At 53.1% G+C, this 15,172-nt stretch overlaps 1 protein-coding gene and 1 non-coding gene across 2 annotated transcripts; both read right to left on the bottom strand.

Annotated features, from left to right (window-relative positions):
- Positions 1–6,053: 6,053 nt before the first annotated feature.
- On the bottom strand, positions 6,054–7,080 carry LOC132244599 (small ribosomal subunit protein uS2-like). The gene has a single exon (XM_059716277.1). The coding sequence runs from the start codon at positions 6,982–6,984 to the stop codon at positions 6,097–6,099; it is 888 nt and encodes a 295-aa protein (XP_059572260.1). The 5' UTR covers positions 6,985–7,080; the 3' UTR covers positions 6,054–6,096.
- On the bottom strand, positions 7,077–7,184 carry LOC132244699 (U6 spliceosomal RNA). The gene has a single exon (XR_009456437.1). It is a non-coding gene; the product is annotated as a U6 spliceosomal RNA (small nuclear RNA).
- Between the last annotated feature and the right edge of the window lie 7,988 nt (positions 7,185–15,172).

Here is a 15,172-nt window from a genome sequence, read left to right as displayed (position 1 = left end):
CCCCCGGGCAGAAGGGGCAGGCCGCCGAGGCCGCTGGGTCCAAGTGACGCACAAAGGTGCCGGTGGCCAGGATGCCGTGCACGAGCCGCCACTGCAGGTCGCCGGTCTTCTTGGCGATGGGCGCCTTATACAGCGTGCGCCACGCCGGGGTCCCGGGCCGCGCCAGGCGCCGCCGCCACGCGGTGTCCGGGCGGCCGGCGAGCACCTGGGCGTGCCGGGTGCGCACCACCCACATGTAGAGGCCCTTGCGGGGCAGGGTGCCAAAAGGGCAGCCCGTATTGCTGCTGGGGGGCACCGGGAGCCTGAGCAGCGTGTTGGGCCGCTCGGCCAGCTCGCCGGGTACCGCTGGGATGACGGGTAGCGGTGGGAAGGCGTCTTCTGCGGCGTCTGCGGCGGGGAGGGGCCGGCGAGTCTGGAGATGGGCTTCCAGGGCGGTCGCTGCCTCCGTCGGGAGGGCGGCCCTAACGGCCCGCAGAAGCCGCCCCGCGGTGCGGACGGAGCGCATGGCCAGCCGGGCAGCCAGGGCCTCGGGTGACAGCCAGTCCGACCGAGCGGGGTCCAGGAGGTGCTCCAGGCGGGTGGAGCGCGCCTCGACGAGAGCTGCCGTGAGGCTGGCGGAGGCCAGGCTCGGCACGACACGGTGCAGGGCCGGGTTGTGGACCAAGGGCTCTCGAAGGAGCTGCGGGAACCGCAGGTGCCTGGCCTGGGGACAGAGATGGAAGGCCGCCCGCCAGGCCCGCACCACGCTGCGGTAGAACGGGGGAAGGACCGCCCCGTTCAGGAAGGTGAGGTCCAGTTGGAACAGCTCCCGGTCAAAGCCGAGGCCCCCCACTCGCCGCAGGAATCGGCACGCCAGCTGTCGCCACGGGAGGTGGCCTTCGGTGTACAGGAGCCGCTGGAGGGCCTGCAGCCGATAGGCGGCCACCCTGCTGGCCAGATCGATCAGGCCCTGGCCCCCCTCGCCGGTGGGCAGGTAGAGGGCAGCTCGTGGGAGCCAGTGGCGTCCGTCCCACAGGAAATCGACCAGGAGCCGCTGCAGTCGCTCCAGTAGCTCCGGCGGAGGGTCCAGCACCGCGCAGCGGTGCCACAGGGTTGCCGCCGCCAGGTTATTGATAACGAGGACGCGCCCCCGGTAGGAAAGGCTGGGCAGGCGCCAGCGCCACCGCTGCAGGCGGGCCTCCACTCCCTCCTCGAGGCCGTCCCAGTTTCGCGCCATGAAGGTCGTCGGCCCCAGGAACACGCCCAAGACCTTGAGGCCCTCGCGGCGCCAGGCGAGGCCCCCCGGCAAGTCCGGCGGAGGCCTGCCAGTCCATGCGCCAAGCAGCAGAGTGTCACTCTTGCCCCAGTTGATGCGGGCGGAGGAGGCGCGCTCGTAGGCCCGCTGGCAATCTGCCAGAGCCCGCACGTCTTCCCGGGTGGCGAGGAAGACGGTGACGTCGTCCGCGTAGGCCGACAGCCGGAGACGAGGGCCAGCGGACGGGCCCGTGGCCGATGGCAGGGCCACCCCACTCAGGCGGCGGCGCAGCGCGTGTAACAGCGGCTCGATGGCCAGGGCGTAGAGCATGCCCGACAGCGGACAGCCCTGGCGAATGCCCCTGCGCGCGGGGAACGGAGCGCAAAGCACCCCGTTCACCTTGAGCAGGCTGGAAATGTCCCGGTACAAGACCCGGAGGGCCCCGGTGAAGAGGGGCCCAAAGCCAAAGGCCTCCAGCGTGCGGAAGAGGTAGGCGTGGCCCACGCGGTCAAAGGCCTTCTCCTGGTCGAGAGAGAGGAGGCCGACGTCGAGGCCAAAGAGCTCGCTAGCCGTGAGCAGGTCCCGCAGCAGGAACAGGTTGTCTTGTATGGTCCTGCCCGGCACGCAGTAGCTCTGCTCGGGCCCGGTGAGAGAGGCCATGACCGCGCGGAGGCGGGTGGCCAGCGCTTTGGCCAGAATCTTGTAGTCCGCGCACAGCAGGGAGACCGGCCGCCAGTTCTTCATGTAGCCCAGGTCTCCCTTCTTGGGCAGCAGGGTCAGCACCGCTCGGCGGCAGCTGATCGGCAAGACCTTGTCGGCGAGGCTCTCCTGGAAAACGCGCAGGAGGCTGGGGCCGAGGAGAGGCCAGAAGGTCTTGTAGAACTCGGCAGGCAGCCCGTCGAGGCCCGGGGCTTTGCCGGAGGCGAGGCCGGCCGTGGCGGCCGCCAGCTCTTCCAGGGACAAGTCCCGCTCCAGCTCGCCGGCCTCCAGGGCATCGAGACGCGGTAGGCCCTCGTGGAGTTCCCGCGTGGCCTCCGGGCACGACGGCTCGGCCGCGAACAGGTCGCGATAGAAGGCGACGGCACGTTCGCGGACTTCGCCCGGCTCTGTAATGACCCGGCCCTCAGGAGTCTTGACATGGTCCAAGACTTTGCTCGCTGCCCGCCGCCGCTCCAGGTCGAAAAAGAAGCGGGTCGGGGCGTCGGTTTCCACCAGCTCCTGGCAGCGGGCGCGGATCCTCGCGCCGCGGGCCGCGCTCTCCGCCAAGTCGCGCAGGCATTTCCTGCGGAGCCGGAGGCTCTCGCTCAGTGCCGCGTCGCTGCCGGCGGCCAGCAGAGCAGCCTCGAGCTCCGCCACGTCCTCCTCCAACTCCCGGATACGGCGGCGCGTCTCGTTCGCGGCCAGCTGGGTGTACTGCTGGCAGAAGGCTCGGGTCTGGACCTTGCCCACGTCCCACCACAGCTTCCAGGAGGAGTGGCTCGGTCTCGCAGCCTCCCACCTCCGCCAAAAGTGGGCAAAGCAGTCCCGGAAATAAGAGTCCTGGAGCAGACTAATGTTCAAACACCAATACGGTGCCCGTGCACAGGCTCTCCCCGGCAGGCTCAGTTCGCTGAAGGCCAGGCCATGATCTGATAGACCCGAGGGAGCGATGCGGCTGCTGCGCAGGAGTGGCAGGTGGTGCCTGGTGATATAAAGGCGGTCGAGGCGAGCCATGGTGAGACCGCCGGCGCTCGTCTTGGCCCAGGTGTACTGGCGCGCATCGGGATGCAGGGCTCGCCAGACGTCCACGAGGTCTGCCCCCTCCAGGGCAGCTTGAAGCTTGCGAGCGGAGGGCAGGTGGGGCTCAGGCCCTGTGCGGTCGAGGCGCGGGGCAGTGGTGCAATTGAAATCGCCCCCGAGGAGGAGCAGGTCATCATCCTCGCTAGCGTCGCGCAGGAGGGCAGCCAAGCTCTCAAAGAAAGCGACCCTCTCCTGGCCATCGGAGGGCGCGTAGATGTTGACGAGCAGCAGACGGTGTTGCGCGAGGGTGACGCGGACGGTCAGCAGGCGGCCGGGGACGACCTCCCGCGGCACCGCCGCGTCAAGCTGCAGCTGCGGCGATAAGAGTGTCGCGACCCCCGCGCGGAGGCTGGTGCCGTGGCTCAGGAACACCTGTCCTCGCCAGGCAGCCCGCCAGGCCGCCTGGTTGAACCTGTCAGAGTGGGTCTCTTGTAGGAAGGCGATGGCCAGCCTCTTCTGCCGCAGGAGCTCCAGGACGGCCTCGCGCTTCACCGCGTCTCGACAGCCGTTGACGTTGAAGGTGCCAATGGTTGTGGCTGCCATGGGGGTGGGTGTGGGAGAGGAGGAGCAAAGCAGAGTGCGGGTGGAAGAGCGAGCACCCAAGAGCAGAGCAAGGCAATACAGACAGGTCAGGGAAGGCCTACCGTGCCCTACTCTAGTCGAGGGACCCGCCCAGGCCCCACTCCACTCTCACCCTCTGGGCAAGCTTGTCCAGACGGTAGGCCATCTGACGTGTGCCCCGATCTTGCTTCATGAGCTTGACTGCCGCCCTGGCAGCCTTGACAAACACTTTGGGGTCCGCACACCACTGGGTGATGTGCCCCGCTACATTTTTCTGCCCCTTGGTTAGCTTCAGCAAGGACAGGAGTCCCCCATAGTCAGGAGAGACCCAGGGGGGCTCCGCCAGCTTGGGGTGGATGTTGCCTACTGAAGAGCGGCGAGGCCACACCCCCGGCGGGAGCTCGCCCGCAACTGCAGCGTCGACCCCCTCGATGTCCAGGCACATCAGCCGCCTCTCGTCGTCCGAGTCGAGGACCGGCTCCGCGAGGACATTCCCTATCTTCTTGGGGGGGGAGGGGCCATCCCGCTCACGACGTCTCTTGCGAGACTCCGAGAGCTGGATCTCCATCTCGCTAACGTCCCCATCTGCTCCGGTAGGCTGGGGCGTGACCAAAGGGGCAGCGGGCTCTCCCGCCACCCCCGGGGCCAGGCCACCGGAAGAGAGACATTCGCCACTATCCCTGCTGCCGCCTGACTCCGGAGGCCGGGGGACAGGCGAGGGGAGGAGGACCCCTGAAGGCCCCTCCCCCCCACCCGCTAAGTCTGCCTCGTCGGTGGCTACATCCGACGGGGCGGGTGGTGTGGCAGCCGGAACGGGGTCCGGCTCTGTAGTGGGGGGGTCCTCGGCACTGGCCGAGGAGGGGTCTGTCAGGGATGGGGTGTCCTGAGAGGCCCCCCTCATCTCCCTCTCTTTTTCGGGTGGTAGGGAGGACGCCCGAGCCCCATCATCCGATGAGGCTCCAGCACCGCAGTCCCCGGCCACCCCAGCCACTTCGGCCGGGGCAGGCAGGGGGCAAGGGGAGGCGTCCGCCTCTCCACCCGGTGGGGCTGCCGCACCGAGGGCAGGGGGCGCCACAGACGGGGGAGGGGGCGGCGGGGCCATGGTAGCAGCACCAGCCCCTCGGCTGGACGATGGCTTCCCGCTGGAGACCCCGGTCCCCTGAGATGGAACGGAGGGGGAAGGAGGTCGGGAGGAAGAGCTCCCAGCCTCCCTGGGCCTGTCGCGTGCCCCAGAGGTCGACGCGCCGTCTTTCGGCGCTGCCGCAGGCGGCGATGGTCCGGCCGCCTTGCCCCGAGGGCACTGCGCGGCCAGGTGGGAGGAGCCCCCGCACTTGAAGCACGTGGTCTCTCCCACAGACAGATAGATAATAAACCGCCGCCCCTCGAGCGTGAGGCTCAGGGAGCGAGGCAGCGACTGGGGGCCCTCCTTGAGGAGCATGAAGACCTGCCTCCGAAAGGACAGGACGTGCTTGCCCTGAGGGTTCTTGTTTCCCATCGGCAGGCGGCGAAAAGGACTCGCAGGAACCCCATAGGCCTCGAGTCCCCTGGCCAGCTCCCGATTGGAAACGTGCGGTGGGACGTTGGAAATCACCACCCTCACTGCCTGAGTCTCTAGGGGCGTGACGGGGTAGTGGATGCCCGCAATGTCCAGGCCCTCCGCACACACCCTGTCAACCAAGGCGGGCTTGCTCAAATAGATCATCGGGACCGTGTTCACGCGCCCCGCGTAGCGGATGGTACGCCATCCCAGGAGGGCGGCCAGAGCCTCCACGCAAGCCTCGAGCCCCACATGGAGAGGGGCATGAACCCTCAGGCCATGAGACAGTGGGAGGTCCTGAGAGACATCCTCATGCCAGCTGCCAGGCGTAGGAGCCGCCATTCCTCGCCAGGACAGGGTTAAACTGCGAAGCGCAGGAAAAAAAAAGCCTCAGGCTGACACGGGGGACTGGGACTGGGAGGGGGCTGAAAACGCCCCCAAATCGGCCTGAGGGGGGGCAGAGCAACCCCGCAGGGGCTCAGGGCATGCCCCAAGGCAGGGGCAGATGGCAGGGACCAAGGGAAGGGGCCCTGGGGGAGGGAGGCAGCAGAAATCAAAGGGACAACTCAGGCGCGGGTGGGGGAGGGGCAGAGCCAAACGAGGCTGCCGGAGCCCAGGGGAAAAAGGCTCAGAAAGTGGGGGGAAGGGGCAGGGAGGGGGTCCCCAGGGACAGGGTGGGGAGAGGCAAGGGTTTTTTTTGGGGGGGGGACAGGAAAAGGGGGGCAGGGAGTGCGAGGCAACAAGCTGAAGGCACCTGAGCTGGAGGAGCTTAGAAGGGCTTCAGCTGTCGGCGGCCATCTTGAAAGAAAAAAAGAAAGAAAGAAAGAAAGAAAGAAAGAAAGAAAGAAAGAAAGAAAGAAAGAAAGAAAGAAAGAAAGAAAGAAAGAAAGAAAGAAAGAAAGAAAGAAAGAAAGAAAGAAAGAAAGAAAGAAAGAAAGAAAGAGGAAACAGCCATTTAATTTCTTTTACTGCATCTGTCATCTGATTAGGACCACTCAGTTGTAGTCCCTACCCACTCAGTGGCTTGAGCAGTAGGAGCTGCAGACCAGTCTTCAGTGGCAGGCTGGGCACTCCAATCAGTCGGGAACTGCTGGATTGGCACAGATGGGACCTGCACCCCCTCAGACCAATCCGCAACCTCAGGCTGAGGAGGAGCAGTGAATTCAGGTGCTGGGGCTGTCCATTCAGTCTGGAACTCCTCCTTAGTAACTGCCTTCTCTGCTGCAGCCTGTTCCTCTTTTTCAATCTCCTCAGGATCCCTGTAGAAGTACAGATCAGGCATGACTTCCCATGGGTGTTCACGAGAGATAGTGCCACGCATACGCAGGACCTCACGGGCCAGCATCCACCACATCAGACCCACAGAATGAGCCCCCTTGTTGTTGCATGGGATGGCAATATCCACATAGCGCAGTGGGGAGTCTGTGTTGCACAAAGCAATCGTGGGGATGTTGACATAAGATGCCTCAGTCAGTGGCTGATGATCAGCCCGAGGATCAGTAACCACCAAAAGGCGTGGCTCACGGAAAGCAGCCTGGATCTGGTTTGTGAAGGTCCCAGGGGTGAAACGGCCAGCAATAGGTGTAGCTCCAGTAGCAGCAGCAAACTTCAGTACAGCCCGCTGTCCAGTATTTCTGGAAGAGATGACGCTCACATCAGCTGGGTTTTCAATGGCAACAATGGCACGAGCTGCCAGCAAGAGCTTTTCCCAGGTCCTCTTCAGATTGATGATGTAGATACCATCGCTCTTGCGCTTGTAGATGTACTGCTCCATCTGGAAGTCGTGGTTGGTGCCACCCAGGTGCGTGCCAGCCGCCAGAAACTTGAGCACGTCCTCCTCCTTCATCTGCAGCACGTCCAGGCCCCCGGACATTGTGGGAGGTTCCCCTTGGAAGCGACGACAGGGAACAACGCGGTAACAACGCCGTGTGGAGGCCTTGCTGGGCTCGGAACTAAAGAAAGAAAGAAAGAATTTCACGCTTCACGAATTTGCGTGTCATCCTTGTGCAGGGGCCATGCTAATCTTCTCTGTATCGTTCCAATTTTAGTATATGTGCGAAAGAAAGAGTCCATCTCCCAGTTCCAAAAATCCATTTAATATAAAGTCCTCACATCGAGGACATATCAGATATTAAACTGATAAGAACAGATACTACACTTGATCAGAAAGAAAGAAAGAAAGAATTTGCGTGTCATCCTTGCACAGGGCCATGCTAATCTTCTCTGTATCGTTCCAATTTTAGTATATGTGCTGCCGAAGCGAGCAAGAAAGAAAGAAAATACAGCTTGTCAAGTAGAAAAATGACATAAGATAGTGCTCTTTATCTTGGAAACAAAAATGTCTGATTACTGCTTCATTAAGCACTTGTAAACTTAGGAAATAATGTTTTCAAGTTACACTTATACTGCTTTGAGGAGAAAGACCAAGAAGCATGCCTGTATTGTAAAGAATTTTAAATTTCTCTGTTAATCAGGGTCAGAAAAAGTAGCCATAAATATTTCTCATAATTATCTCCAATGCTTATTAGAAAGAAAAAGTACTTACAAAGTAGAGCAAACAGATAACAAAAAAAAAAAATTCTCTCACTTATTCTACTTCTTTGAAAAACAGCAAAAAAAAAATATCCTGTGGCTAGAGTGAATAAGTTGTTTTAATGAATTTGAAAATATTATACAGCTGTCATAGGAAAATTCAGAATGCTTTGGGTTATTTAAAGAATAATAGCTACTCTGCTACATATGTGGCAAGACTTCTGAAAGAAGGATTTAGAAATAGCAATGATTTTATGCTGGATAAAGAAAAAAAGGTTTGCACAATAGGAATGTAGGAAAAAGAACAGAGTATACTTAATTTATACTTTCCTGACTCCCAGTGTTTTAGAAGCTAAAACACCTCCACAATACTTTGTGAGTGGGTTACCTCTGATTGAGCGTAAGTATTCAGTAGCTTGGAAACTTCTTGGCCTGATCCCTTCTTACCATTATTGCTTGGCTTTGATTCGCTGCAGTACATTCCGACTCTTACCTGCCATGTCTTGATTTTTCATTGATGTTATTAGTCGGGTGATGTTGCTTGTTCTTTACTGCAGCCTACTACTGGCAACCTATGCAGGGATTTCTTCTGGGGCTCCAATCTTCCCTACACAATGCCCTAGTGCCACTCAGATGTTATGCCGCCAACTGAAATAATAGACTTTCTTGAATGAGGTAACTTTCTTTAATTTTTTCTTTTTTGGTTTCATCTTTGTAAGTCTCAATGACCCAAAGGAAAGCACACGCCGTGGCTTCCACCAGCATCAGGTAAGTATTGTATTGCAAAAAAACTGCAACAATAACAAAGATGAGGGGATGCAAGGATAAGTGAAATTATTTATGTAAACTGTGTTCCTTGTAGTGCTACTAGCATGTGCAATTCTGTGGCATAAGAGCACTTGTAAACTTAGGAAATGTTTTCAAGTTACACTTACACTGCTTTGAGGAGAAAGACCAAGGAGCATGCCTGTACTGTAAAGAATTTTAAATCTTCATGACCTCATCTGATCATCAGTTTATTATTTGAAAATTACAGATACCATCACATAAATTAATGCTAGCAAGTATAAATGCAGATACTCTTCTGAATTACATTGTATACAATTCTACTTCTTTTACTCATACCATCGTGAAGTTCATCATAGTGCAAAGGAAGCACAGAACACAATATGAATCACTAGTATTGTAATTCAAGGATTTAGATGCCATTAAATGTTTCTCTGCTGTTGTGCTGCCTCTTTCCACAGGAGCTAAATTTCATTCACTGGGTGTATCTACACAAGACGTTTACTGCAAAGAAGATTAATCAGTAGAGGTGCACTGATACATCAATTCAATATCAGCTCAGCAGCAATATAAAGAAAATTAACTGTATTAGAAATCAGCCTGATGTGGCCAATAATTTGGCTGATAAATGCCTGTGCACACATGCAGCCGCAGCATACCACATAAGCAGTGTGGAGCACAGCCTGGCAGCTTGGACAACTGCGTGCAGCTCGTAAGTCTGTTGTGATGGAAGGGGAGGGGAAAGGGAGTGGGAGTGGGGATGCAGATAAACGCCCCTGTGGTGATGCAGTGGGGCAGGGGCTAGGGCTGCCCAGCTGGGGTGGGGCAGGGTGAGGGACAGAGCTATGGCTCAACCGGGGGCATAGTTCCTGCTGATGCATGTACTCCAGGAAGGCACGGAGGGCGTGTGTGGTCCCCTGCCTTTCCACACCTCTTGGACGAGACATAGATCCATCCCATGCCCAGCCCCAGCCAGGCAGCCCCAGCCCTAGCCCCACTCCCTCCCTCACTGCAGGGGCCTTGATATGTGCCCCCCCATGCCCCTCCCCCTCCTTCCACTACAACAGACTTACCATCAGCACATAGCTCTCCAAGCTGCAGGGCTGCATATCAGAAATAGGACTGGTATCAGCCAATATGCCCCCTTAAAAATCAGCTCTCAGTATTGCCCCAAAAATCTCTTTGGTGCACCCCCACTAATTACCTCCACAGTAAACATCTCACATCTACATGTGTATCCTTATTAGGTTGCAGTAAACTAATTAACTCGCAGGGTAGTACTTGTAAATACAAATAATATCCTGCATGTAGACACTGACAGAGGTGGTTAGGGCATGAAGGTGCTTATGTGGGGCCTGCTGTTGGCTAGCCCTGCACTGGAGTACCCTCATGCCTCAGTCAGCCCCTCTGCAGCATGTTGAGCCAAGTCCAAGCACCCCTAGCATGGCACATTGACCCCCAGGCACTTTGCCAGCCAGGGCTACTCTGATCCAGCTCAACATTGGGGTTCTTTAAGAAGAGGTTAGACGAACACCTCGCTGGGGTCGTTTGACCCCAGTACTTTTTCCTGCCATGGCAGGGGGTCGGACTTGATGATCTGCTCAGGGACCTTCCGACCTACCAACTATGAAACTATGAAACATGCAGCAGTCCCATACACATGTGTAGATGCAGCATGCAGAAGCAATAAACACTGGTGCAAACTCTGTATGGGAGATCAGAGAAGCAATAAGCACTGGAGTTTATTGCATTGCCTTAATAAGGACATGTCCACATGTCCACTAAGTACTATTTTATTACAACTCCTGAAAACGTGTATACCATTAACATACCAATCACATTTTTCACAAAAAGAAGATGTTAGTCCTGTAGTCACTGCTAATTGTCAAAATGGATCAGAACAGCCAGTCAGAAAATGAGAGAGGACTAGAATTATGGAAAATGACCATGATTCCCATTACATCCTTACCAAATCCAAAGATCCAAAAAATCACTGGTTGGCAGCAGATGAAAATTTCTAACCAAATTTTCTTTTGATCACAGATTTCTGACCAGTTCTAGTTGTTACAATATGCTGACTTAAAATTGCTCTCGTCATTCAAAATGGTTAAGATTCTTTGCTTCAAGTGAAATTCACCCTGATGTTCACCAGGCAAAGGTCTACTTAAGGCTTGAAAGTGGATTTTTGAATAGCATGGAAGCAATATCCTGGTTCTCTGTCCAGAACTGAATTTCACCCTTCCACTGACAAATTGTTTGTAGTATTATCATAACTGTAAAACCAGTCACTGCACTTCAGTGACAGCTACAATAATTTTTATATTTGTCTACCTAAACACTAGGACTGTGCAAAATTTCACTGGGTGTTTCATTTCAATGCTGTTTCAACTCGTTTTGGGCTCAAAACAGCAAAATTGAAATGAAACAAAAGGCATTGAAACAGCCTTGAAATGAAATGAGGGCAGTCAAAATGTTTTGAAAGTTTCAAAATGTTTCAAGTTCTAAGCTGGGCTTCCTTGCAGGGAAACAGAAACTAAGGAGAGGGAGGAGGAAGAGTGGGGAAGGACTGTTCTGATATAGACATGTGTAGCTGGACAGTGACTGATCCTTCCCTGAGGTCCCTTCCAATTCCAATGCTCAGGGGAGGGACAGAAAAAAAGTTGCACCTTACACACACACACACACACACACACACACACACACACAAATGTCGTTGTACATCATGAATTTTGCTCAACAGCAGCTTGAGGTGCAGTTTCCCAGAAACTCCTGAACCTACCTCCTTGAAATTTGGCAAGCTTCATGCCTTCAGCTGACATTCCTGCTGTTTTCAACAAAATCTTCCAAGAAGTGACAAAGTTACAGGCAGTTTCATGCTTTCCAATTATAGCCTATGGGTGAAATGTCAAAACAGCATTGAAACAGCAAAACAGTTTCAAATAAATGAAACGGAACATTGCTTCAAAGTGAAATGAAACTTGAAATGAAACACTGTCCTATCAAAACATCAAAATGGAAGTCGAAATGAAATGGTGACATTTTGCACAACCCTACTAAACACTCGTATATATGTGTGGATGCAGAAGCTGTCATTTATTGTTCTTTTCAGTGTTGGTATTCTTAGCACTTAGGAGTTCAATAACAAATAAAATTCTAACATCACATTTCTTTAGAACCTTCTTTAACTCTGATAATATTAACATAGGCTGTGTACAGACACTCAGTGAGGTTAAGGGGGAAGGTAAATCAATTTTAAAAAGTGGCCTGATCTAAAGTAAGTCAGGTTGGGATGGCTAATGAGTGGGTTGAAGGGATGGGATGGGAGAGTCACAGAGGAATCAGGGTGCAGGAAACATCCATGGAGGGATGGGGGCAACAAGTGTCTAGGCAAGATCAAGGGGGCAAGCACAGTCCACAAAGGAGTTGTTGGGGCCCAGGAGGGTTTGGAGGGATCAAGGGGGCTCACAGTGTCCATGGGGGTGGGCTTGAGGGATGAGGAAGGCTCTCTTCCCCACCCCATAAGACTGGGGGCTATTGTTAGGCCACTGACTCCCAGATGAACAATGTCCCCATCCCACTTGCCCCTTCCCCCCTCTCTGACTTACTTTCTCAGCTCTTGGCACTGGAAAACACTGGTAAAAGTGGCTTGTGGGATGGGGGGTTTGGAATACAGGAGGGAGCTGTCCATCTGTGGGTGGAGGGGAAGGGCCGCAGGGATAAAAATAGTCTGGTGCCAGGAAGGGGGTAGGGAATGCACAGCTCTGTAGCTGGGGCCAGTGGCTGGGCTTTCTAAGCCCTGGGGCTGCACTGGGAACTGTACAGAAGTTCAAAATAGACTGATCTAAAAAAAACCCAACCCAGTCTAAGTTAAGTGTACCTCAGAATAGGGTTAACTTAGATTGGGCTGACCCTTTTTAGACTGATCTAACTGCCCTGGAGTTCTGTAGTTTGCACTTAGACCTACCTAACTACTAAAAGGTCAATACCTGGGTGAACTAAATTAGATCAGACAGCTATGTCTATATGCATCCATAGAGTTGACTAACCTACATCATTTAATGTCACTTCGTTATCCTTCTTTTCTTCATGAGGACAAAGTGGGTCATAATACTGGTCCCAAGAGTCCTGCACAAATAAACTCACTTTCTTCTCAGAATTGATCATTCATTCTTATTCCTTGCTGTCTATTTCTTAACCAGCACTTAATCCATGATGAGATATTTCCATTTTAGGACACGGTTATGATGATTCCTTAGCTTTCTATGGTGATATAATGTATTCAAAGTTCAATGTCCAGTTGGGAGGAAGTATCAAGGGGGGCTCCCCAGGGGTCTATCCTGGGTCTTGTATTGCTTAACATCTTTGTTAATGATTTGCATAATGGGGTTGAGTGCACACTTAGCAAATTTGCAGATGACACCAAGTTAGGTAGTGCTGTAGATACTGCGGAGGGTAGGAATATGATCCAGAATGATATGGATAGACTGGAAAATTGGTCTGTAATCAACCAGGTAAAACTGAACAAGGATAAATGCAAAGGGACAGAATAATTGCTTGCAAATACAGATTAGGGGGTGACTGGTTAGGCTGAAGTACTTCAGAGATGGACCTGGGAGTTACAGTAGGCCATAAGCTGAATATGAGCCAACAGTGTGCTCTTGTTGCTAAAGATGTCAACAGCTACTGGTTTGCATTAATGGGAGTATCACTTGCAAATCAAGCTCAAGATGCAGCAGAGGAAATTTGGGTTGGAGATTAGGAAGAACATTCTGAGTATGAGGGTGGTCAAGCATTGGAACAGCCTACCTAGAAAAGTTATGGAATCTCCACCCCTAAAATTTTTCAACATCAGGTTGGACTTGTCAGGGATGGTTGTAGAGGTGTGTGAAACAGGCCATATTTGATTCGGATTACAATTCAGCTGAAATCAGGGATTGGAATCACTGTCCTGATTCGATTTAGCTGAAATCTAAAGATTTGATGCTAATTCAGAGAATCAGCAATTCAGCCATAGACGCAGCTTTAAATGCTTTTTCTACATACCTCGAGGTACCAGGCATGGCTCATGAACGCTGCAATGGTGGGCCAGATGGAGCATCCCACAGGAGCATGCCCCCCCCCCCCCGGCCGCGCTCAGCAGCAAACCCAGAAGTGGACCAGAAGTACTTCCAGTCCACTTCTGTGTCCACTGCCAAGCATGTAGGGGGATGCATCTCGCAGCCCCCAACTCAACGATCAGCCACAGAGGGACCCCCGTTGCATGCCCAAACTCAGGAGACACTAGTCGCCAAGCTGAGGGGCGGAGGGGGCCCCCCACATGCTCCCCATCAGACCTGGAAGTGGACTGTAAGTGCTTCTGGTCCACTTCCAGGTCCACTGCTGAGCACTCTGGGGACCCTGCCATGCTCCTGTGGGATGCTCCATTCAGCCCAGCATCACAGCATTCATGAGCCACCTGGTACCTTGAAGTACGCAGAAAAATCATTTAAAGCTGTGTCTATGTCCGAATCATCAAATCTTTCTGAATCTCTCCGAATCGATTCAGAGGGTTCTGATTTGATTCAGAGAGATTAAAGGGACTTCTGATTCAATTTGGGTTCGGAGATTAGGCTGCCAAATCAGGCCAAATCAAATTGGTGACCGAAGGTTTGCACACCCCTACTAGGCAGGCCTTGTATATCCAAGCACAAGGATGATATAAAGCTACCTTAGTTCCTAACAAATGCAGGAATGTTGTAAATAAGAATCAAACCTAAAAGTTGTTTGTTTTTAATACCTACTAATTAACATATTCTTCTGATATTTGCCAAATTCCTATCCATAAATGGTTATATCCTGTGCTAATCTGATAAAGGTAAAGAATTCACAAAATATCAGCTAAAATTCTGGGTCTCTTGGCTTTTAGTAAAACTGATACTTGTATACTACAACCTTAGCTTCAAATTGTTACAAAAAAGGTGGGGAAATGACGCTTTGACAAGCAAGTATAAAACATTTTACTCCGCCTTAATGAAGCCAATGTTTTTCCAATTCACGGCAAAGCATATTGTGAATTACTTCCAGTTTCCATGTGCTACTTAAATAACTACACAAAGAAAAAGAATCAGACTCAAAAAAGCTAAGTTCATCCTAGGTTCAGCTCCACTGAAGTTGTCTCCTGGTACAGAATTAATTCTTAGTCTTGTACTTCATGCAAAACATGCTATCTAGCATCATATTTGCAAACTAATCTCAAATTTAATTCATTTGTGTTTCTACAGAGTCAGTCCAATATAATGGGGCTCTGGCCTGATCTGAAGCATCAAGGTGCTACTACAAAATGGATATCAAGTAACAATGAAGGATGTAAAAAAGCATTTGTGGGATCTGGATCAGGTTTAGGTGGCTTGCCTCAGAGATAAGTAATTTGGGGCAGGAAGGGAATGCTAAAAATAGTCCAGTCAGAGTTGATTGAGGGTGGGGGCTTAGAGCAGCACAGTCCCAGGACTATGGCATGTGGCTAGGCCTTCCCAGCTCTGGGGCTATGCTTTAAATACATGCATGTGTTCACTAGATATGCTAACCCTTGCTAGATTAGGTTGATCCTTTTTCGATCTAAAGCTAGTTTACCTCTGAGGTAAACAAACTTTAGATCAGGCACACCATTTTTATGGCAACCTTAGTCCTGTGACTTCTTGCATACATGGGGACTAGGGCTGTGCAAAACAGCACCGTTTCATTTTGACTTCTTTTTCACCATTTTG

The sequence above is a fragment of the Alligator mississippiensis genome, chromosome 13, assembly GCF_030867095.1.
Source record: "Alligator mississippiensis isolate rAllMis1 chromosome 13, rAllMis1, whole genome shotgun sequence".
Classification (NCBI taxonomy): domain Eukaryota; kingdom Metazoa; phylum Chordata; order Crocodylia; family Alligatoridae; genus Alligator; species Alligator mississippiensis.
The sequence above is the reverse complement of the archived record's forward strand: the minus strand, read 5'-3'. Positions and strand labels throughout refer to the sequence as shown.